Here is a 24,067-nt window from a genome sequence, read left to right as displayed (position 1 = left end):
TGGTGTAAAACCAGGGGAATTGACAAATGACAATACAATGTCACTGTTCTATTTATTACACCTACCAACCATTCAATGTTGAACTTGTCCTTGGTCATGAGAACGTAGCATGACCAAATATTGGATAAAACCTCCCTTAGCAGAAACATGGACAAATGCAAAATTATATTAAATTTCCATTTCATAATATTCTGTGAAAGCTACTCAACAACAGACAAATCCGTCATTGTTTCTCCTAATACAATTGTATTCATTTATGTATTTTTGTATAATGGACAGAAATCTGTTATTGGAATACCAATATGGATTTTAATTTCCTAATGGGACAATCAATAACAGATATACATACCAGTTTAGCCGCGGAATTAAGTCCCTACAAAAAGCGCAATTCATGATAGAAACTAGTATGTCTATGGGATATGTGTGCTTCAGAGCAACAGGTTGCAATTAGTCACCATATAAACCAGTTTGGCTATGGTACGATCATCCTTACAGAACTGTATGTTTGGCAGCAAAAGAGTGCATATATGTTATAACCTTGAGTATTTAGTACTCGTTAGAGACCTCAATGTTTGTTTCGAGAGATATCCCTGTATTATTACCTTTTTTCCTAAATTATAAAAATTATTATTTCATGATACTAGATTTCAAACATCTTTCTAATCCGTTTACATGGGATTGTAATACCTTCGCTCGCCAAAGTATTCTAATCTCATAGAAATGAAAAAGAAAGATGACCGAAATCTAGATCTATGTGATAATAATCCTTATATTTGAAATAAGGCAACAGTCAGGGCATTATAATTCTTCAAAACAAACATCGCCCAAGTACTCAAGAGCAAGTGCACAAATCAGCTCATGCACTTTTGAGCTACGAGTATAAGCACCCTTTCAATATCATGCACGTATTTAAATCACATTATTACTTTATATATATAGAAACTCCTGGGATCTTAGCAACTGAAGCAAATGAGCATTGTGAATAAAATTCTACCAGCATATATTACATAGACTACAGATATATTACTTCACCTAAAAAGAAGACAAGAATCTATACAGACAATGACAACTTCGGAAGCTGTCCTATAGATTAATCACAAGATGCAACAGAAAGTGCTACCTGAAGATCATTTGAGCTTCCACAAATATACATCCTATATGTTTCTATTTCTTGTTCATGACTCCAGGGTGTGCTAGCAGCATAATAGCTGCCATTTATTCTATCACGCAAAGAAAATATAATCTCCCGTAGAATTGGCTCGTGGCCATTGAGAAGATTTCCCATGCTCAAAACTTTCCTCCATGACTGATCTGCAGTGGGGGGAGAAAATAAGCTTGCTACAACTTCCCTGTCGGGAATGCTCACTACTTGCTTCATTTTGAATTCCTAGAAATGATACATAATGTATATTGCATCAGCCCGTATAATTTCAAGGGAATCTACTGTGTTAGTAAAACAGTGAAGCAAACATAGCCTTGGAATTCGTGTAAAAAATATACATTAAACGAATCCAAAAGAAGAAGCTTCCCTACAAGGAAATTTTATTGTACTGCATCCACTATCAACACATGATGCAAAGGAAGTTTTCCGTTGCTTAATGTGATACCGTGTTCAGCACTAGCCATATCGCTGGTACAACTGCAACCGGTGTTCTAAGCTGGTTTCTGGGGTAAAATAGTTTGTAGTGGTCTAGTGGAACATGACCCCTATATATATGAAACTGTGGGCCTTTCTATATAAAATACCATACTCAATTCTTACTTAACAATGTGTCATTACATATCAATACAAAAATATGTATATATATCAAGTCACTAATCACTATGATTATCACGAAGTACAATATTAGAACAGGCAGCACGGCCTAATGAACAATTTTACCTGGAAATAATCAGCTCCAATTGTGCCAGTCCCCATTTTTGGTATGTAAGTATTAAAGAAGTCACAAAATATTGCCTCTGATAAATGTGGAGCTTGTATGAACTTGCGATGAAGAGAAGCCGCAACATATAATAACTTCTCGATATGTTCATATATGACACAAAGCCGACTAATGTCTTCAGTAAAGTCACTGTCTGCAGTATTTGCTGCAACAGAATATAGCATATTACAATTTGAAGACAATAATCTCACACATCAAGAAAGGTATTCATTGTATATAAATAACACGACAGAAAAACGAGAGGAAAAGTCAATTGTTTATATACCTTGCAGACGCTTCAATACAGAAGCCATACTGGGGTAGAGCTGTCCTAATTTTGTTTTCATATTTTGCAAATTGCCAAAAGTGGTCTGGTGAAGAGTATCAGCAGATGCTTTAAAGGCAGTACAAACCATTTGTTCCAACAGTTGATATGGACTTAGTGTCTCCAAATAATGAAGAACCTGCAGAACCAAATATGACCAGAAAGAATAAATCTACACAGATATGGCACTATGAAATGAAACATACCATTATGGCATCGGGAGTAATATAAAAAAAAAATACAATTGAAAGGACACTGAAATATATTTTTCCGCCATTGTTATGAAGTCATCCGGCTAGTAGTCGAGCGTTCTCTGACTAATGCCTGAATTTCATTCAAATATAAAAGTAATAAAGTAGAGCTCCAGTAATTTGGGACATAATTGGAATCGACTTGGGATGATTAGTTGTTTACTAATTATAGCCAATTGAAAAGATATTAAATAGGATAGTGTTCAGTGTTTAACTCGATATATATATATTGGCTAGTATTCAAATAAAAACCACTAAATAGACACTTTAAATAGAAACCAAGAGAAACTATTTCTATATGACATCACCCATCCGGGGCCCATCGCCGGCCCCAGTCGTTTCACCTCGGGTCCACTAGAGCCTCACCAAGGCTCTGGATAGGCTCCGGACGGGCCCAAGAGCCCACACTTGGCCCACCTCAGGGCCTACAAACCTTCACATTCTTTGAATAGCATTGGTTTCTATTTAGTGGTTTCTAGTAGAGTAAGACCCCACACACACACACACACACACATATAGTTGCACTCTATGGAGAACCATCTTATATAGAGTCTAGTGGAAAACACCTATATATACACATAAAATTCATGTAGCGTTCTCATTATTCATCAAATATATAATTAGTAAATCAAAAAATAAAGTTTCATCATTTTTCTTCCAGAAAACATTGGAAATTAATCATAATATACAAACTGGTTTTACGGTAGAACCATATTCATCCACAGTGGTTCTACAGTAGAACCAAATTTAAAAATCATTAATTAGATTGTATGCGTGAAATTGTTTGTCCATGTTATGTATGACTAGTATTCTATATTAGAATCAAATTTAATGCATAAGTATGACTAATTTTAGCATTATTAATGAGATTTTAAAGTAGAACCAAATGGTTCTCCACCGGACTCTATATAAGATAGTTCTCCCTGGAACAATGTGTGTGTGTGTATACTAAGTTACCCGGACACGGGTATGGGTATTGGACACGGGTACAGATCCAAGAGTCAGATTCGTAGTTTTAGGATAATTAGGATTCGTGGACGTGGATCCGGAATTAGACTCGGGTACGGGGACTTGGCACTTAAGCTCCACGCAAGTCAAACTTTATATACCCTGATTTATGGTACATTCATTAAAATAGTGTCTACTGCACATAAATCACATACGCTAAAAATTGAAGCATAAAATCAAAAGAACAACATAGAAACAAGTCATTCATGGATCTTGATCTCTGTAAACAAGTTGAAACAAGACCTAAGTTTTCATTTTGACCTGGGATGTTACAAGGTGAGGTGTCCGGTTGTAATAAGAAAGATCTGACACAGATCCCATACCCACACCCATGTCATGTCGGTTGGACACGGGTATAGGCACAAAAATGGAGGGTCCGGGTAACATAGTGTGTGTGTGTGTGTGTGTGTGTGTGTATGGAGCACAAGTCAAGACTTTTATTTTATCACATAAAATATAAAACTAAACCTTTTCTCCTTCTCGATTTGGATCCAGAAGTGGTTTTTGGTTAGAAACAGACAAAGCAGGTGCCTCATTCCAGATTTTTCGCCATGAATTTGCATTATCAGACATTCTTGCAGACAGTCGCCCTCGAGGGGGCCACTTTGTTTCAGACTGACCCTCTGCATTGCTTCCATCTTGTGTGTCTTCCTCCCAGTCTTTAGGTGAATGCCATCGAATAAAATCTTCAAAAACAGCATCTGGATTTGCTGCTTTGAATGCTGACATATCTGTTTAAATTATTCCATAAAAATCAGTGTAATGGACTTCATAAGGAAAAGCAACATCTCAGTGGCAATGCCAAAATGTACATAAGAGTAAATAAGAAAAATGTAGCAGTTCACAAATCAAAATAAGATTTTAATTTAAATTTTACAGCAATAAAAATGTCTAGTATAATATAAAACCAAGACTACACTGGAACAACTGAAGGGGTGAGTAGACCTGCTTGTATATGTTTTAAGTTGGTGGGTTCTGTCAGAAAAACTTGGATGCTTTATGCACAACTAGAAATTACAAACATATAGAGCAACATCCAATTTTTCTTATCCTGAAATCTAATTTGAACTTCAAAATAGTATGAATAAGACCTGAATAAATTCCAAACAAACATGGCACTTTTTCATATACAAAGAATGTGCCCATAAGTAGTTCATAAAGTATGCCCAAAAAACGTAATTGAGGCTCTTTCTACCAACTTATATTCTAACTACTATAACATGAACCTTCTTGTATTGGAAGGGTGAAAAAAATGAGAACAGCATAGATAAACTTATAACATAATCATGTAATGTTACTACCTGACAACAATACATCCTTCTCTAGTTGAGCAGAAAAGCTCTGCAATCAAAAATGAAAATTATGTTCACAGATGTTGGCTATATAGTTCCGAAATTTATAATTAAAAAAAAATATCTCATCAATATGTACAGCATTTCACATCGAAAATAGAAATCAGCATCAGGAGATAAAACATATAAATTGATTTGCCTCAACGTGATTATCTACAAATGTTAATTGGTTATATGATGTAGTCATGTAGACAAAGTAGAGTAGGGGAATATTAATATTTTATTTCCACATGCACAGTTAACCAAAATGTATTTCCTTTGAAGCATCCATAAGCACTGGAACAAACAATTTCAACCCTACAAATTAAGTGGCAATAAAAATCAAGCACATTATATCAAGGAAGAAAACCAGTCGATGCTTAATCAAAACAAACCAGGCTATTCTTGGATTGTTTAAAAAGAGATACCGTGTAGCTACTAAACAAGCACTAACTATGAGCATGATATTCTGCACAATCCAAACAAAGTGAACCTCTTTAATGGCATGATCAATTGTGTGGTAAAGAGGTAGTGGAAGTTGTGTAAAAAGCTAGTACTCCAAAGTCTTAGCTGTCTAAGAAAATCGTTACAATAATGTGGTGAAAACTATTGCAACTTTAAATTCCATTATTGTAGCACTAATATCACCCCCTAAATGGTACACAAGATCCAGTATGTCAAGAAAATAAAGTGCCTCAAATATATGGCAATTATCATTGCATTAAAATAACAAAACTAAACAGACCCGGTGTGTCCCGCTCGTAGAGGGTCTAGGGATTTGAATTAATTACACAAAGATTATTCAAGTTAATAAAGAGCAAGGTTCACCCATTATAGAAGTACTATGTGAATTGTGTACTAATTTATGGTGCTTACAAAATCGCCCAAGGCTTCTGCAGCTCGCAATCGTTCTTCATGCATGTCCTCTGTCATTATTGGTGCATCCTGAGATATATTTATATGACAAAAATAGAATTCAATAACCCATGAATACATTTGTGATTCTAAAGAGCAGGAAGAAATACAATGTGCCTAGAATACTGAAATTTAGCAACCTGGGTGAATGGAGCATGCATGTATTGACGAGAGTTTAGAAGCATCATAGACCCCACAATACCAGCTGATCCGCTCATTGCAGAATCAGTATTTTTCAAAGAGGCAGATGTCATGACACTGGGGGACTTAATATCAGCAACAGGTGGTGCAGGCGACAAAGAACTGCAATAATGAACAAGTACTTCATTATTGGAGCATAATAATAGAAAATTATAGATCAGTCCAGATCTTAATTTGATAAATATCCTTATACCTTAGGTATCCCACTATCTAACATCATACTCTTGAAAGTAGAGAGTACAACCAATCTCACAAACTGTCAATCTTGATAAACCGAACTTATGCTGGGTTAGACAGCCTCGGGTTTTGGGCTTATAGCAATGATTCTTAAGGCAAAATGAACTGATATATGAGCAATTCATTAAGGTTCGTTCATTTAAATTAACAAGTATTATTAGCTTTCCCACCACAAACAAATTTTCTGAAATATGGGTAAACAAAATGCTTTTGTATACCAAATTAAGTATAAACATACTTGTTTGTCTTGTAGAAGTCGGGAAAAATGGCTCGCCTGGGTCAGTGGCTGCACTTCCCCATTTTGATCTTTATTACTTATTATATACAACCAATCAGATGGATTACCCTATCTACCAAAAACCAATAATTTTCGTAGATTCACATTATAGTATACTAGCTTGTATACTGTGTGATGGACAGGATAATTTTAAAATTGTTATCCTTAACATTTTAATTAATATTATTATAAGAGATGTGCTAATATTAGAATAGTTTGTGTAGTATTTATAAATTTATAATAGGATAGATATTTAGAACTAGTAACACAAATGTTTAATTCTAATATGTTGACTAATAACAGATAAGAAAGAAGCATAAATAAGAAACAAGTAGAGAAGATCCTAATTTGCAAAGTTCTTTTTTACAACGTCAAGTTAAATTGTTAGCTTTTGTTAAGGTACCTATTTAACATGCTTGTTTTTTAATGTATTATGGTGTGTCCCCATACCCGTGTCCGAGAATAAAACAGTGTCCTTGTGTCCCAAATTTTCTGAGTTTTCAAGTCCGAGTGTCCGACACTCAGATATGTCGTAGTCAACACTTCATATCCGAGTCGAAGTAACATAAGATATTGGGCCTTCATGGCTATAGCCTTTTGGTTTTTGAGGTGGCAAACCTTCCCCTCCTAGCCTAAAACTTTTAATTCTCAACAGGGCCTACTAATAAGGTCAAAATACTTAAAAACTCCTCGACCATTATTGAGTGGGGGAAAAAATAACCCCTCAACGGCTCATCCATGATGTGATGTGATATTTGCATCACCAACCATGATTTCAATCATGTCCCCTCATCTCTAGCAACCCGACCAGATATCAAGTAGTGCACTGTTGGGAATTTGCTTGAATATAAGTTGTGATGACTCTTTAATTTACCAATAGCATTAAGTACTCTGTAACATGGCTATGGCACATCAGAGTTTCATACTTCAAGAAGATTTAACTAAAAGTAAATAACCTACTTATAAGAAGTCCAGGACTGCATTACAAAAATACAAAAGAGTTCTCACTTGCTTTTTTCACCTGTCACGTTCCCTATTAAAGCTGTTGCCAGATCTGGGGGATTGAGATGATTCTGACCCAATTGTAATATCATCCTGCAGTTCAGACAGATATAGTGAATGCCAAGATATTTAAACAATTCTTAAGCATATCACTCACAATTAGAACATATTAACATGACATTATCCATGATTGACCTCGGCATAAGCAGACACAGATTCTTCACTTTCAATACCATCTTCACTCTCTTTGTCTTGCTGGCGCACCTTTTCAATGCAAATTGCAAGCTGAACCAAAGTGGAAGAGCTCACCATGAGATTGTGCAAACCAAGGAAATATCACCACAAGGAAATCTAATCTCTAATTACTCATTCCCCCCTTTAATTTAGATCCACAGAAAAAAGTAGTTGACCAAATTATTAATTTCTTTTACCATTTAACTATCTACCGACTGAATAACAGGATGTCAAATCGGACTCCACGTTTGTTAAAGTAATCCACGTTTAAAGTTTCTAATTGGTATCTTCACATTATTCTGTCTGTAACCCAGATTCCTATATATGATTTCACAAGCAATACTCAACCACCAACAAAAGATTTATCTTCCAAGAGAGTTGATGAATATACAATTTTTAAGTCTAGTCGTCTCGTGACATGAACTTCATCCTTCTTCAGTATACTATATATCTGAGAATAGGATGCTATCCATTATACTTTAACCTGTTCCTAGTAGCTAGTTGATTATAGTTTCCTCGCATTGTGATGCCAAAGTCACCATGTCTGATTTTTAATTAATATTTATAATGGAATTTCTCAACTCTTTCACTTGAGTCATAAATACATAAAAGAAATAGTAAATTAAGAGTAATCATTCTCTGATTGTCAGATTACATAATTTGGTTAACCTGATTTTGCATTGATGAAGGACAAGGATTAGAAAAGGGTAAAAACAAGGGGTAAATACCTGCCTTCGCAGAGAATCGATGGTCAGAAATTAATCCTCAGGTTTATCCAATAAAAAAACCATACTCTTCATCTCTACTTATAATAATGATTCCAACCGTTTGGATAAATATCATAACTTGGAGAACATGTAAACTTAAAGAATAAGACAAGTTCTAGATTGAAGGAAACAAATCCTTATATTATTAGATAATAATTAATCCCTCCGTCCCACCAGGTTCTTTACGCTACTTTTTGACACGCATTTTGTGACTCTTATAAAATATAGTTTCATAATGTGTTTTTTTTCTAAAAAGAATCTGAAAAAAAGTTTGACGTTTAATCTTATATTCAAAAAAAGAAATTATTTGAAAAAACGTTATTGAACTATACTTTATAAGAGCCTAAAAATGCGTGCAAACAGTGAACGTAAACATCCTGGCGGGACGGAGGGTGTATTACTTATCTACAACGATATATCTATTTTCTATAATATGTTTACTAGACAATATAATTATTAGTTAATAAACATATTTATATCTAAATAATGATATAAAATAATTAACAAGTCATTCAGTTATTTTGTGCTCCACATCACTCTCCTTAGTTTCAAAAGAACTCGACCACGCGAAATTTATAATAAAGAAGTATCAACAAACCTTGAATGGTACTCCATTGGACATGCATTGTTAAAAGCTAGCGAGATATAATATTAGGATACTTAGACTTCATAAAACCATTCCACAATAACGAAGTCACAGTGCTGGACCTTAACATCAAGTGATTTTGAAGCCATATAACCTTCTGCAATTTCTGTATCAGTCTTGGATCAACTATAATTGGATTGTTAACAAAGTTCTCATACACAATAGAGTCATCTCAATCAATATGAGATGCTTTCGTCTTTTTTATCTCCTTTCGAGCAATCAAATCATACAGGGTGTGTTTCATTGTTTCTAGCCCAAAAGCGATGTCAAGTAGTACTAGTCTTTCATATTCATCCCAATTTTGCAATCATCTTGTCATTACTGTTGACATTCTTCAATAAATTTAAGTAATCGATATTATATGGAAGAGAGAATGACAACATATCTAACAGAACCTGGTGTTGCTTCTTAGTGCACGATGTTTCACAAATCAACAAAGCTTGGTGTTCTTTGTGGTGACATTTTTAGTCCAATCAAGTACAAGGCTGTTCTGAATAATTATAGGGTTTAGGGGGGCCTCAACTATTCTGGACAGAGGATGCAGTGGCTGCAGGCTGGCTGCTGATGATAATGACTGCTGGATGGTGGTGTTTGGGTGTAGGAACGGTGGCTCTGATACCACTTGATGCATGGCAAGGGTTAGATAATGGTAAAAACAAGGGGAAAATGACTCTCCACAAAGAATTGCTTAAATCAGGGACAAATCCTCCGATCTATCAAATAAAAGTCAATTCATAAAATTGATCTCTGCTTAATGATTACGATTGCTCAAATAGATATCCTAGCTTGGAGACAAGTAAACTTAAAGATCCTTTATAAACTGAAACAAACCCTTCTATTATTAACCAATAGATATTACTTATCTATTACAGTACCACATATCTCTTCTGTAATATTCCTTATCAGAAAATATAATTTTAACAGTAACTTAACTATTTTATGCTAGGCATCGGTAATCATAGTTGCAATAATGCCTAAGTAATTCCTCAAGTCATGCATCAGCAATAATGCCCCAAGTAAATCCAAATTCCCAGACATGATAGGGAAGTTCGAAATTCTTAATATGATATATGTGGACAGTCACATGCACCACGCTAGCATGTTATTATTCTAGTCAACCTTGCAACCAACTTGCAACAGCCTCAAACTCCTACGACGTGATAAATTGTGGTGTATATAAATATCAAATTCTCGTTTACAAGGTTTCCTTAATTTTTTTTGTAAATTTTTAGAAATTAATCCAGTAAAAAAAGAGAGAGAGATACAAAGAGAAGAAAGAGGCACATAAATCTTCATAAATAATTCAGAGTTGGAAAAAAAAAAAAACTTCATCCAGATTTTAGTTTCTACACTAACAAAATACACATAGACAACTAGAATCCAGAAAGTATCAAAGCATTACCATTTGAAGCTTCTGATTGACCAAACAAGTTGAAAGGTCAATTGATCCGGAGCCCAGCATCCGGGGTAATGGTTGCGACTCTTCCCAGCACCAACGAACCTCCCGCACAAACTCTATCCAAAGTACAGCAATAGCTAACCCAAAAAAAACATGTTCAAGAAAGGCAGAAAGCTGCAACAGGAACTGTTCAAAACATCACAAATAATGAAATTGACCCTTTGCAGTGTACTATTCTCCCTATATTTCTGGATTGCAGATAAGTTGGGCCCAAAATATGATGTGAACTGTTACAGATATCATCACATTCCCTTGTGTTTGTATTTGTACTTCAGGTTTTCTTTTACCTATGGAGTGAGAGAAGGTTGTAGAAAGCAACTGTTACTTAAACACTAATAGCTTCAACCAAGAGTCCAAGACAATCAGAAATGACAACCTTATCCCATCCCCTAAACTATCTTGTGCTTCGGAGGGGAAGATGAAATTTACAGTTTGCTATGTACCAAAACAATATAGAAAAACCTTTCCCTATATTTGCTTACTTCCACTTCTGAACTATAATTTGCCTCATCAACAATAACAACCAATAAATTGTAAACATACCTCGTATATTGCAGTCCCCAAACCATAAAGAATGTAAACAAAACTGTGCAAAGAGTGATTCAAGTGGAGCTCCCTTGATATTTCGAGAAGTCTTGTCCCCGACATCGGAAAAATTGGCACGTTTACCTGAAGTTCAAGGTAGAAATATGTAATTTAGCATTCATGCATTTATTTTTTAATTCTTCACATTCTAATACTTCATTTGGTTAAAGAGAATGGAATGGACCGGAATAGAATGATTATGAAAAATTGTGGACAACATTCAAGAAAAAATAAAGTGCATAAAAGTGAAATGTTATGTGTGAGTACAAATTTTCTAGTCATGAAGTTTGTATGGACAATGAGTAAGAAGGATGGTGGAGCATTCCTTCTTAAATTGGGGGGTTTGAGCTCTAGTCTAGATTGCTAGGAATTGAATGAAGGAGTGATGGTTAGAAACATTCCTTCTTGCACCGGTGAGTTTGAGCTCATTACAGATTTCTAGGGATGGAATGAATGATAAAATTACAAACATTAACACACAAAATAGTGCATATTTCATTCCAATGTCTTCGAACATCATTTATCATAGCCAATCACTCTAGCATATAAAATAAAAAAAACAGAATTGTGACATTGTGGAACAAGAACCTTAGGTTCATTATTTCATTTAATTCCCTTTCTTGAAAATTTCTTTGTTTCCTAGGTACGAAGATTCATAGTATTAGACATTTTATACCATGCTTCTATATATCCTCGGGTGTAACAACTCAGGCAATCCCATGGAGATAATCATCAACAGCTTTCTGAAATGTATATATATAGTACTACTTACTTGATCTGTACATTTATGGTACAGAATTACTTCTAATCATTTACAATTAACTTGAGTAAGCTACAATTGACATAATCTGTTATATTAAAACAAAATTTCAAATGCTCGTCAGGCATGAGTTTATAAGAGCTTAATATTAGGGCATTGCCCAAACAATGTAAAATTTTAATAGATTATATTAAAAGTTATCGCTCCTACTTGAACAGTATATACCGACAGTCGTACATGTTTATAAAAGCTAAGCTTTACGTTGCGCACATAGAGAGAGCATTCCAAGACCTTGTTTATGCAACACCAAATTAAAGAACCAAAATAAAGGATCAACAAAGCAATAAAAAATATTGTAAGTACCTTCATGAAATATATCTTTAAGAACTCGATCAAGAACTGTTGGTGGAGGTATGATCGCTGATGATCTCATGTCATCAGACCCCAAGCTTTCAGCTGCAAAACAAAGCATTACCAATTAAAATTAAGAACTGTCACATTATAATAACGACAACAAATGCAACTTGTGTTTTGTATTTTGGATTAGTATATAACTTTAGAAGCATGCAATCTATCTTTAGGAAGATTCTAGCATTTGAACCTTTTAGAAAATCAACTATTTCAGGTTTATTCAAGTTGAAGTGCTTATATTTTGGTTCACCTATTATGTAGTGAACGGATCTGAATGTCATATACTAGAGAGGAGGGGAGTGGAGATCGTAAACAAATTTCCTCAAGTGGCTCATGGAACTATAGAACCCAAATGGTTGTGGTAGTTAGGGAAACACTATTGCACCCTGTTGTGTAGCTAATGCTATGTGCTTCTTTTTTTTGAATTTAACATATTAATTCAACAAGGTAATTTTTCGCATGGGCAACAAAAAATTACTCATCAAGTATAGTATATAAAACATAGTGCGTGTGTGTGTGTGTTACAGTATATGAAACCTTTGGTTCATGACCCTTGAGTTTTCAGAATAATTCGTAACTTAGCAATGGCAAAACAACTGATGACTATAATTCAGATAAAGAATTGAACCTGACACGTAATCTTCTATATACTTTGCCCTAGAAGAGATATATAACGCGTTGACCAAGAGGCGAAGTTGAGAAGCAAATCCTACTATATTTCCTACAGAGTTGCCAATGCTGAAACAGAGATAAAAGATCGACATGTTATTAATATATGTGTGTGTGTGTGCGCGCGCATTACAGAGATTTAATCACAGACAACATAGTGTGTGTGTGTGTGTGTGTGTGTGTGTGTGACTAACATCTTTTATACCTCTTTGACTTGAAAATAATGAGCAGATTTTTTTACTACACAAGTTGTTAATATTAAAACTACAGCTAGTCACAAAAGTAAGTGTTTGCCCTTTATATCTTTAACCAATGTTTTAAGTACTGGAAATGTCATTCGTGAAGATACATGAAATCCTACAGAACCAAGCAGTAATGACAAACACCAACTTTATATCTCTTATAGCATAATAATTTGACAAAAGTTTAGCCTTAAAGCATATGTACCCCAAAAACAATATTTTAATGTGTTTAGGCTCTATTATCCAGAAGGATGGGGAGGCAGAGGACATGTGAATTGCTATTGAGACCGACATGCTTAAGTCTCACTGGGGATATCACCTATTAAAGCAAGAAATCAGATATGCTACAGTAGTGAGCATTTAATTTGAAAGTTCAGGGGATTTGGTGCTTTAGGGTGATTAATTAAGTTTTTTCTACAGATTGCATTCTTGTTTGTTTCCTAGCACTTAACGCTATGTCTATTCCACTTTGTACTTTGGGTTTCATTATTCTAAACCTAAGGACGATAAAGTCCAAGTCCTTTAGTGTTTTTCTGTACAAAGACCAATAACTGATGATGGAGACAATAAACACAGTTACTCAAATCTATGCATGATGTATAAGTACAGATGTATAATGAACTGAGCCAAACCATAGAGAGCTCATGTTTGGTTTGTTAAAATTAGCAAATCCAAACTTTTATCCAACCTAAAAACTTGTTTGGCTCGGCGCAATAGGAAAAATATTGTTCCGGAATATGTAAACATAACTCACGAACTTCTTAAGAACAGTTATGATCACTCCTCACGAGCTTTAGCTCTTAAACCGCATATAAACAATGCTCACAAAAAGCTCATAATACACACACACACATACTAGCTTATAACCCATGCAATGCACGGGTGTTCTTTATTATTTTTTATTTTTATTATTTTAATTAAATTTAATTAATAATTTATTTAATTTTAATACATATGATAAATTACAATTTTTAACTATATGTATAAAATATTAATATGTTACTTAGGGGATTCGAATCTTATTTGTTAGTATTTCAGATAGATATCACAATATAATTATTTTTAATATGTTGTTGATAAGATTCGAACCTTAGTCCTTTAGTTTAGTCCTTTAGTAGCATAAATAATGAAATATAGAAAATTCAATCAAAGGGTTCCAATCAATTTGATTCAGTGATATAATGTTTATAATTCATTGTACAGGACTACAAACCAACAAGCCAACGACCAAACTTTTGCATGTTCAGCTTTAATAATATAGCGCGCGCGCACACACACACACATACATACATAGTAGTTACTCCCTTTGTCCCATTGATTTTTATACACTTTCCTTTTTTGTGTCCCACTCAATTTTATACTCCTTCTGCCCCAGCAGGTTCTTTACGTTACATTCTGACACGTATTTTGAGACTCCTATAAAATATAATTTCTTAATAGTTTTTTTTTCAAAAAAAAATCCCTAAATAGAAATTTGACATTTAAACTTTTATTTAAAAAAAGAAAAAATTGAAAAAACATTATAGAACTATATTTTATAAAAAGCCTCAAAATGCGTACAATTAGTGTACGTAAACAATTAGGCGGGACAGAGGGAGTACATTTCAAAACTTTCCCAAAATAATAAATTTTTATACTATAATAATCCCACCCACCAACTATTTTCATCTACTTTTCCAAAGCTATCAATTAAATATTAATGGGTGCCACCACTTTACTCACTTTTCTTTCTCTTTCCCATTATTTTATATTACTTTATACATTTTTCTTGGTCTCCGTGTCCATTCGATATGTATATATCTCAGTGGGACGGAGGGAGTAAATTTTAGTGTACAATAGAGTACTATGACATAATAAATAATAACCAAGAAGATTAAATAATATCATTAGCTCATAATATAAATATAATATATATATATATATATATATATAGGGTTGTGCTCAAGAGAGAACCGATCCTTAAAATAGAACCTTAGAACCACTAAGGTTCTACTAAGGTTCTACTGCAGAACCCTAAACTTTAAATAGATTTTTAGGATCTAAATCTAAATACATGTTTTTTGCATCGTTGTTTGTGTTCAAAAATGATTTTACATGTTTTTTGCATCGTTGTGTGTGTTCAAAAATAATTTCAAAATATAATACATAAACCCTAATTAATATTATTAGAAATATGGCTATGGGTTCTAAGGGTTCTTAGGCTAAGAGTTCTAAGTGGAACATGTGTGTGTGTGTGTGTATTAGGCAAGTCTCTAGGGATCTCAATACATGGGTAACAAGTAACTTCAATCCTGTTCCTAGCCATTAGATTATAATAATAAACAACCCGTTATTGAACCTAAATCCCGTTGTTTTTTGACTACTTGTTATAAAAATTCAAAAAAAATATCATACAAAACATTTATATATTACAGTTTACAATAAACTAATTTCATAAAATGTTAGGCAATTATAAAAACATAACACATTTATGTAATTATAATATATATTAATATTCAGTAATATAAATTCCATCTTGTGCACAAAATATATGTTCCGTAGATACTACTGTTTGAAAGGAAACATATTTGATATAAAATACATGATAGAAACATTATTTTGTAAATATAGAATTACAGAACGCCATCAGTCAGTAATATTAATGAATAAAATTTCACCTGTGTACTGTTTTGTAATAATATAAAGTTCTGATAGAAACATAATGTAAGGTTTTTCAAAACATAAAATATTGTGTTCGGTATTCGGTAAACAAAATATGGCATTCTTATGTTCTGTCAAAATTAATATGTTTACAGTATGTATTACGCTTTTGCAAAAATGTAATATCTAATTGTTCCATAATATGAACTAATTTATATTGTTCCCTACAAAAAAACTTAAAATTATTATACAAACTAATATTATTTGTAAGTATTTTGAGCCTAGTTATCTTTAGATAACATGTTCCATAAAAGATTAAAAATCCTTTGCAAAAAATAAAATCAAACATGCTCCCGAGTCTTGGAACATGTCCCTGTAACTCCATGATCTCTTATATAGTGTCAAGAGAACTAGTTGTCCAAAAAAGAATATGACAATAGAAGACTGTCATCAGACCTTTTCTATATCTTCAAATCTACTTTCAAGGTTTTTAGAGAAAGATGCTTCCAGAGTACAATAATTAACATGAAATTCGATTGATGCGATTTCTTACGAGGCATTTTGTATTATGTAATCTTTTCATCCTGCTAATTGGCCTACTTAATCTATAGCAGGGTTAACTGTTTTAGTTATCATTGTTCTGGTACTTCTATTTTTATTATAAATACTATGCCCATGTTAGGGTCCAACTACATTATGAGAAGCAGCATACTGCATTTCTGTTATCAAATTTAAAATTGACTTTTCTCTTATAAGAGATATTACACAGGTAAACCTGGTGGAGTTTGAGGTAAAAGTTATCAAAAAATTGAACTTCAGGATTCACCTTAAATTACGGATAAAATAGAAGGGTGGTTGTGAATTTCAACCTTTTAAAGATTCAGTTATCTATCTTAGGTACGAACTATATAAAAGAATACCAAGAACTTAAGTATCAGCTAAAAATGATATAATTCCAGATTTGGCCACTAGCACAGTACAAGTTGGGGTATTGATCACAAGATTTGTAAAACCAGGAGTATAAATGACTTTGACATAGCAATATTGTGCATGTGCTTACTTGTATAACTTATGAAGCATATGTCAGGAGACTTCTGTTTGTTCTTATTAGTTTTACGTAGATGGCTTGCTATAAGGGTCTTCAAGAATAAGAATAATATAAGACTAAACCTCTAAGCTTCTTACAAACTAATAATGAAACCAGCACCAAAAAATGGTAGCAAAGCTATTCACTGATCAGAAACATACTGGAATACATTACAACATCTGAATCAGTCGTGTAAGTGTAGGTTGCACAGCAAAAGATAATCTTACATGTTTTGAGAAAAGGTTGGAGTTATTATCCATTTGTCAGCTTCATGCAGGGAAGCATTTTCCAGTTCAGCCATTTCAAGGGAGCTTTCAATTGTTTTTTCAGTCCATATGATGATCAAGTCAAAATCTGCATGAATTAGTGGCACAAAAGTTCAAATTAAAAAAAAAAATCATTACAGGGAGATATGGATGTTCTGCGAGTAGACCCATTGTTGTCACGGTGCTCGACTTGTCGATTAGTCAAGAAAAGAAGTTCGACTAAAGGGCTAGACTTGCTGATTGTTTAAAATTTGGTCTACTAGGCGGTTGACTTGTCAACTAGCCAGGTCGTTATCGACTAGTGCAAAACCCGATCAAAATTCAGCCCAGATTGAATAAAATGAAGATAAGAGCTTATTTTCCTAAATACTGATCAGAACCCAGTCCAAAAACAGCCCAGATTGAATAAAATGAAGAAAAAAAATAGCTAATTTTCTGAAACCCTAATCAGCTGCAACAACACACACCTTGTTGAACTGAAACTGATATTTATTTATATATGTGTGTGTAAGAAGGCTTGATTATAATTAATTGATACATATGCATATAAATATATATATATATATATATATATATATATATATATGCATATGTATCATATGCATATGTCTTATTTATGTATTATATTTTGAAATTACTTCTGCACACACACAACGATGCAAAAAAACATGTATTTAAATTTAGATCCTGAAAATTTATGTAAAATATAGGGTCTGCAGCAAAACCTTAGTGGTTCTATGGTTGTATTTTAAGCATTGGTTCTCTCTTGAGCGCGACCCATATATATATATATATAGGGGGCTTCTCCTTGAGGAACTAACTAATCTAGTAACTTAGGAACTACCTTAAGACTAGTTAATCTAAACAACTGACACTTAACTAGACAACTGACACGGCGCAAGAATAAGAGAAAGAGGCTTGGAAGACACGGATAACCCTACGTCCTGTACTTGTTTTGTACCGTAAAAAAACATACTATATATTACAAAATATGAAAAACAACCTACTTTTCAATTTTAAAATTTGATATTGTTAATACTATTTTTATATAAATAAATTTATTTTTATTATGATTGTTGAATTGTATGATTTAATGTTTTATTTTAATTTGTTTATATAATTGCGTCATTGATGAACTAAAAAAAATACAGTACCGTGTAAATTTTAGTTAACTTAAATTTTTTATGTGATGTATTTTCTTGTCTCTATTGAATTTAATATTTTTTTCATATGTTCTGTAATTTGTTTGTTATATAATTTAATTTTTTGTTGTATGTTTTTTTATCACATTGTTGTACCTTTTTTTATAATATTTTTTATGTTCTGTATTTTCTTGTCTATATTAAATTTTATTTTTTTCTCCACATGTTCTGTAGTTTATTTGTTATGTAATTCAATGTTTGTTACATGTTCTTTTTTGTCACATTATTGTTTCTTTTTTTTCTTTATAAAATTTTTTATGTTCTGTATTTTTTTATTTATATTGAATTTTTTCTCCACATGTTCTGTATTTTATTTATAATATAATTTTTTTGTTATATGTTATTTTTTGTTACATTATTGTACATTTTTTTTATTATAACATTTTTTATGTTCTGTACTTTTTGTTTATACTGAATTTTATTTTTTTTCCTCCCCATGTTCCGTACTTTGGTTAATATAATTTTTTTATTATATATATTTTTTGTCACAATTTGCACCTTTTTTCCGTATAACATTTTTTTATGTTCTGTATTTTCTTGTCTATATTGAATTTTATATTTTCTCCACATGTTTTGTAGTTTATTTATTATATAATTTATTTTTTAGACTATATTTCAAAATATAGCAAAAATTATAAATTTACAATATAAAGATGTTGTGGTAAAAAAAATTAAAACTAACAAATGTAGTTAACATGAAGAATAAAGCAAACCCTGGCAGCGTGGACCACGTGTCTAGGGTTTTCCACATCAGGACTAGCGTGCGCCTAATAGCATTTAACTTCTACGGCTGAGATTAAAAGTTCCCAAGTTACCACGATTAGGGAGTTCCCCGTTGAACTATCCCATATATATATATATATATATATATATATATATAGTGTGTGTATAATGTGTATATATCAAATGTATATGGAAAGGAAGAAAGTAGATGTTTGTAATTAATATATCTACTTTGTATATAGTATATACGGGAATGTTGAATTATTGTGAGAAACCAAATATATGAGGTATATATAATCTATTATTATTAATTTGTCGACAAGTCCATGACTAGTCGCCCACTCGTACCTCCAACAACTCTACTTACTGCCATCCCAACCATGGTAGAGCTATGTTAACGATAAATGTGCCTGCATTGACGCGTATCTGAGTCAACAATTATCTAGGGAAAAAAAAAGAGGCAGGGCTGACCTTTTACTGGGTCCTCTGCTGAATACCATTCACTCCATGGACAGTCCTCATCCCATTGTGCTTTTCTGTGCATTTCACTTCCAGAAACTGCATTGGAATCATATACTTCCGCATTAGGTCTTTCAACTTCATTCTCGTCATCATGGAGAATGGTTTTGTAGGTTAGCTTCATTGTGAAATTGACTTTGAAACGATGCATAGACAAGTCCAAGGTTGAGAAGACCTTCAGCGAAAAGAAAGCCATTACAGGTTAACAAGGATGGAGAGGACTTAGCTTTAATTAACATCAAGTGCTCCAAAGAGCAACATTTATACTGTCCTAAACAAATACACAACAGAAATTACACATGATTTTATTTAGCAAAAAGGCAAAAAGAAAAAAGAAATCACATGATTTCTGAATAAAATGGATAGTGTATAGAAAACAATTATGGTTTCCCGCACAATATAACTTTAGATATGAAGTTGAGGATAAACTTACGAATTTTGAAATAAACAACTCGTATAAACCTTCCAAATGCATGAGTTTTACTGGAACCTGGCTACCAATACGGTCTGATTCAAATCTTCGAGTAAAAACTGTTCCCATATTTTGGATACCAATATACGCTTTGCGAGAAGGAACATGTACTGGAACAAATGCTGGCCACAAGCTACACAAAACTCAAATTAATCAATTCTAATTGAATATTCTTGTTCTCATAGGATACTACTACAAACATCAGCACATACTTCAAAAAAATGATTCATGTAGAGTAGAATGGTACATACAAATATAACTAATAATTGAAAAAGTACAACTATATAGATGATATCTATACATACATACATACATACATACATACATGCATGCATGCATGCATGCATGCATACATACATACATATATATATATATATATATATATATATATATATATATATATATATTAATGTAATGCAGGTATTTAACTATCATATTTTCCATGTCTGTTCCTGGTTGGTCCAACCTGGAAAAAAATAAAATAACTGGCCATGAGCTAAGCGAACACGAATCAATCACAATTCTACTAGCAAGCTCTTCCTACATGCTCCAGTCTCCACTCATATGAACATCGTGATGCAGGGCAGGGATTGAAAATAAATATATATGGAATTAAAAAAGTAAAAAGATAGGTCTGATGGATTAGCCACAGAATATCAACTACCCTTGGGATTTCCCAACATCAGGAGAGGAAAAGAGAATGGATTGCACCCCATACAAAAGAGAACATTTAAAAATTCAATAATCAGTTCAAGTCTAAGCCGCTATACTAATATGTGATAATATATCTTTATGTTGGACTCACACCAAAATTTAAAAACTAATAGACCATGCCTATAAAAATATGGTCTAATTAAAATAATGTTGACTATCTAGAAAACTAGATCCCACATATGATATAACTATTAACTATTTAAATCTATAATCTGCTAAGCTTAACTATATAACAACGAATGTCAAAAAATATCAATTCATGTCTGCTAAACTTGACAAAACTATTTAACAGTAAATGTCAAAGTAACTTCTATTCCAACAATCTGTACACTTCTTCCAAAAAACAAAATAATAATATTTTAATATAAACATGAAAGGAAGATGCAGAAGTAATTGATTAGTCAAATATTCATTCACACCAACTAATTCGAACAAAATCTTACAAGAAAATATAAAGATTTTAACTAAATTGATGTAATAAAAATTACATGTTTTAATGTAACTTGAGCATCATTCTAAATCTTTAATCGCAATCAGAGTATCAATCCAACCTGGAACTATTTGACAAAGCAATAGCAACTGCACTTAGAAGTTTGCTTGCCTCTGGTGCATCAAGAACCACCCCACTTGCACTTTGTGGTGCAATCACCTAATAATGATGTTCAGAAAGAAAAAAAAAAAAGTAAGCTACAGCGAAATAGTTCCCAACAATTAAATGTTACATGAAAGTTAGGAGCAAAGAAAAGAAATACCAGAAATTCCTCAACTCCAAAAGACAACTGCAGATCGTGTAAATCATAATTCCAATGTCCAATGCTTCCTGGGAGGCCAGAATATTAATTACAGTGGCACACATGATACATAACTAAGAGGTCGTTTGGTTGACATGTACAAGTTCAAATTCCCAGGAAGTATGTAACTAAGGTTGTTTGTTTGACAAGAAGAAAGGAAGTGTAACTTTCATGAAAGTGTGAATACCCACAAGACATGGGAAGTTACTTACCCACCTCCCCCTTTATTACTTGCAGTTCCCATTACTTTAACTTCCTATATATTCAACCAGACAATTTTTTCTGATTCCTATGAACTTAATATACCAAGGAAGTATCACTTCCTCTAGGAAGCAAAATACCTATATGCAACCAAACAACCAACTAGGTGTTAGTCACCTTTTGTACATACCATTACCACCATTTACAAAGTAATAATCCATGCAATAGTTTTTCGTTAGATACTTCAACTCAGACTTGACCTTGTACAAATTCTTTGATATTTCCAAACAATCAGCACTCTTTTCCTGAAACGAATAGAACATAGAGTATTTAATTGTAAAGGATTTACCGCAATACAAATAAGACTTAAAAAAGTATAATCTTAAAAATGCTCAGAAGCCATAAATCCGAACACATCTATACTTTGGACAATTACTAAATAACATGTAATGGAGTAAAACAGTTTGCCATATATCTCATCCAAACATACCAACAATTTTTTGGGACCATCAGCCAACCATTGCCGACAAACTGCCTCGATTTCAGATATGAACCTGCAATAAAAAAAATGCAATTTTATATGCTAGCGAAGGATTATATTCAAAGAAGGATAATAACAATGCTTGTCGATATATGATTAACAAGAACCAAATACCTCTCCCAAGAAGAGGCAAGAGTGAAATCATCAAAATGTTCGAACTGCAAGCAGAATAACCAAATTATTAGTCTCAAAATTCTCAAAAAAAAGGGTTTGTTTGGAGGGTTTGTCTAGTGTGTGCCCATGGGCACATGGTAAGCGCGGAATTTGATATGTTTGGAAGGTTTTGATTGGTGTGGTTGTTGTATTTGCAAGGGGGTCCATCATTATTAAGATAGGAGAGCCAATCAAAATCTCCCAAGCTTGTAAAATTCCGCGCTTAGAATGTGCCCATGGGCACACACTAGAAAAACCGTTGTTTGGATTATTAACTCAAAAGCTAACACTTGACCGAATAAAGTTAAAAGCGGTTTTACAAATCATTCCGTTAACCAGCCCATATACAACCTCACATATCGTTTCAGTTAGGTTTCGCCTTATCTTTCCCTATAACAACCATAACCTATCAACGCATGACTTAAGGCAAATTCCAAAGTAACCTGATGATCAAATATTAATATTTATCATTTTTCCCGATTCGCCATTCAATCTCATTAATTAAATGAAATCACTTCCTTCCACTTCATTATCTCCTCATGATCTTTACAAATACTCCTAAATAACTCCGACATACTGTAACAGCATAACTCAGTGTGTTTAACTCGATAAGTTGTAAAAGAGCTCGAAGTAACATCTCAAAGTACACTGCCATAATTTTAAGCAAATGGTAATATTTCGCTAAAAATCACTAGCCAAATTTAATCAAAACGCAAATAAATTGACATCAACAGTTATTAGGAAAACACATAAAGAGAGGCTTATCATATTAACAATCATGAAAACTCAAAAGCCTAAAAGCTACACATATGCATTATAGACGGATCTTAATATATCACTATGTTCAGTCTGCAAACTCAGTCGGCTTGAAAATAACAATTTATATGTGTGCGTATAGGCCAAAATTCTAACTCTCTCTCTCTCGCTCATTTATGTGCGTACGTATAGACCAATATTCAATCTCTCTCTCTCAGTATTGAGATATTGTAACACACCTCTTCTTCCTCGTCATCTTGATCTTCATCTTCGCTGAAATAAATTTCACTGCTGGAAGGGGCCATCAATCTATATGTATGTGCGCGTACTAGTATTAATATAAAGTGAGATTTGCGATCTTGAGAGAGAAAGAGGAAATAATGAAGTTCCGATTTGGGGAAATTCGGGTCGGTGGCACCCTCTTGCGCTCACGATTTGGTCTGTTCTTTCGTCTTTGTAAATTTTACTACTGTGCTTTTAATTTTACTTCTGTACGGTTTCCTTTTTGGGACGTGCCATCATTTCTATACATTCCAAATATAGTTAACTTTTAATAATACAAAACACTATTACACCCACTTCTTTCTTCCACTATCTTCCTTCTATAATAATATAAACACTATTACACCCACTATTTTCCTCCACTATCTCAAATCTATCATTAAATATAAATGGGTCCCACCACTTTACTCACTTTTCATCCCCCACTACTCCCTCCGTCCCAGTGAGTTATATACACTGGGATTGGACACGGAGACCA

General features: G+C 33.2%; 1 protein-coding gene across 1 annotated transcript; it reads right to left on the bottom strand.

Moving 5' to 3' along the window:
- Positions 1-953: 953 nt before the first annotated feature.
- LOC108223366 (uncharacterized) lies at positions 954-23,765 on the bottom strand. Its single transcript, XM_017397572.2, has 22 exons — positions 23,547-23,765; positions 22,513-22,556; positions 22,348-22,411; positions 22,048-22,162; positions 21,618-21,685; positions 21,417-21,514; positions 20,113-20,284; positions 19,632-19,854; positions 17,197-17,323; positions 12,960-13,069; positions 12,284-12,376; positions 11,119-11,244; positions 10,519-10,652; positions 7,665-7,754; positions 7,489-7,562; positions 5,893-6,055; positions 5,714-5,782; positions 4,808-4,847; positions 3,975-4,237; positions 2,209-2,386; positions 1,883-2,088; positions 954-1,387 (listed from the first exon to the last, which is right to left on the bottom strand). Exons 1-22 carry the CDS (start codon positions 23,610-23,612, stop codon positions 1,091-1,093), a joined length of 2,820 nt encoding a protein of 939 aa, XP_017253061.1. The 5' UTR covers positions 23,613-23,765; the 3' UTR covers positions 954-1,090.
- Positions 23,766-24,067: the final 302 nt, after the last annotated feature.

Source organism: Daucus carota, chromosome 5 (assembly GCF_001625215.2).
Source record: "Daucus carota subsp. sativus chromosome 5, DH1 v3.0, whole genome shotgun sequence".
Taxonomy (NCBI): Eukaryota; Viridiplantae; Streptophyta; class Magnoliopsida; order Apiales; family Apiaceae; genus Daucus; species Daucus carota.
This window is presented reverse-complemented; position numbering and strand designations above follow the sequence as displayed.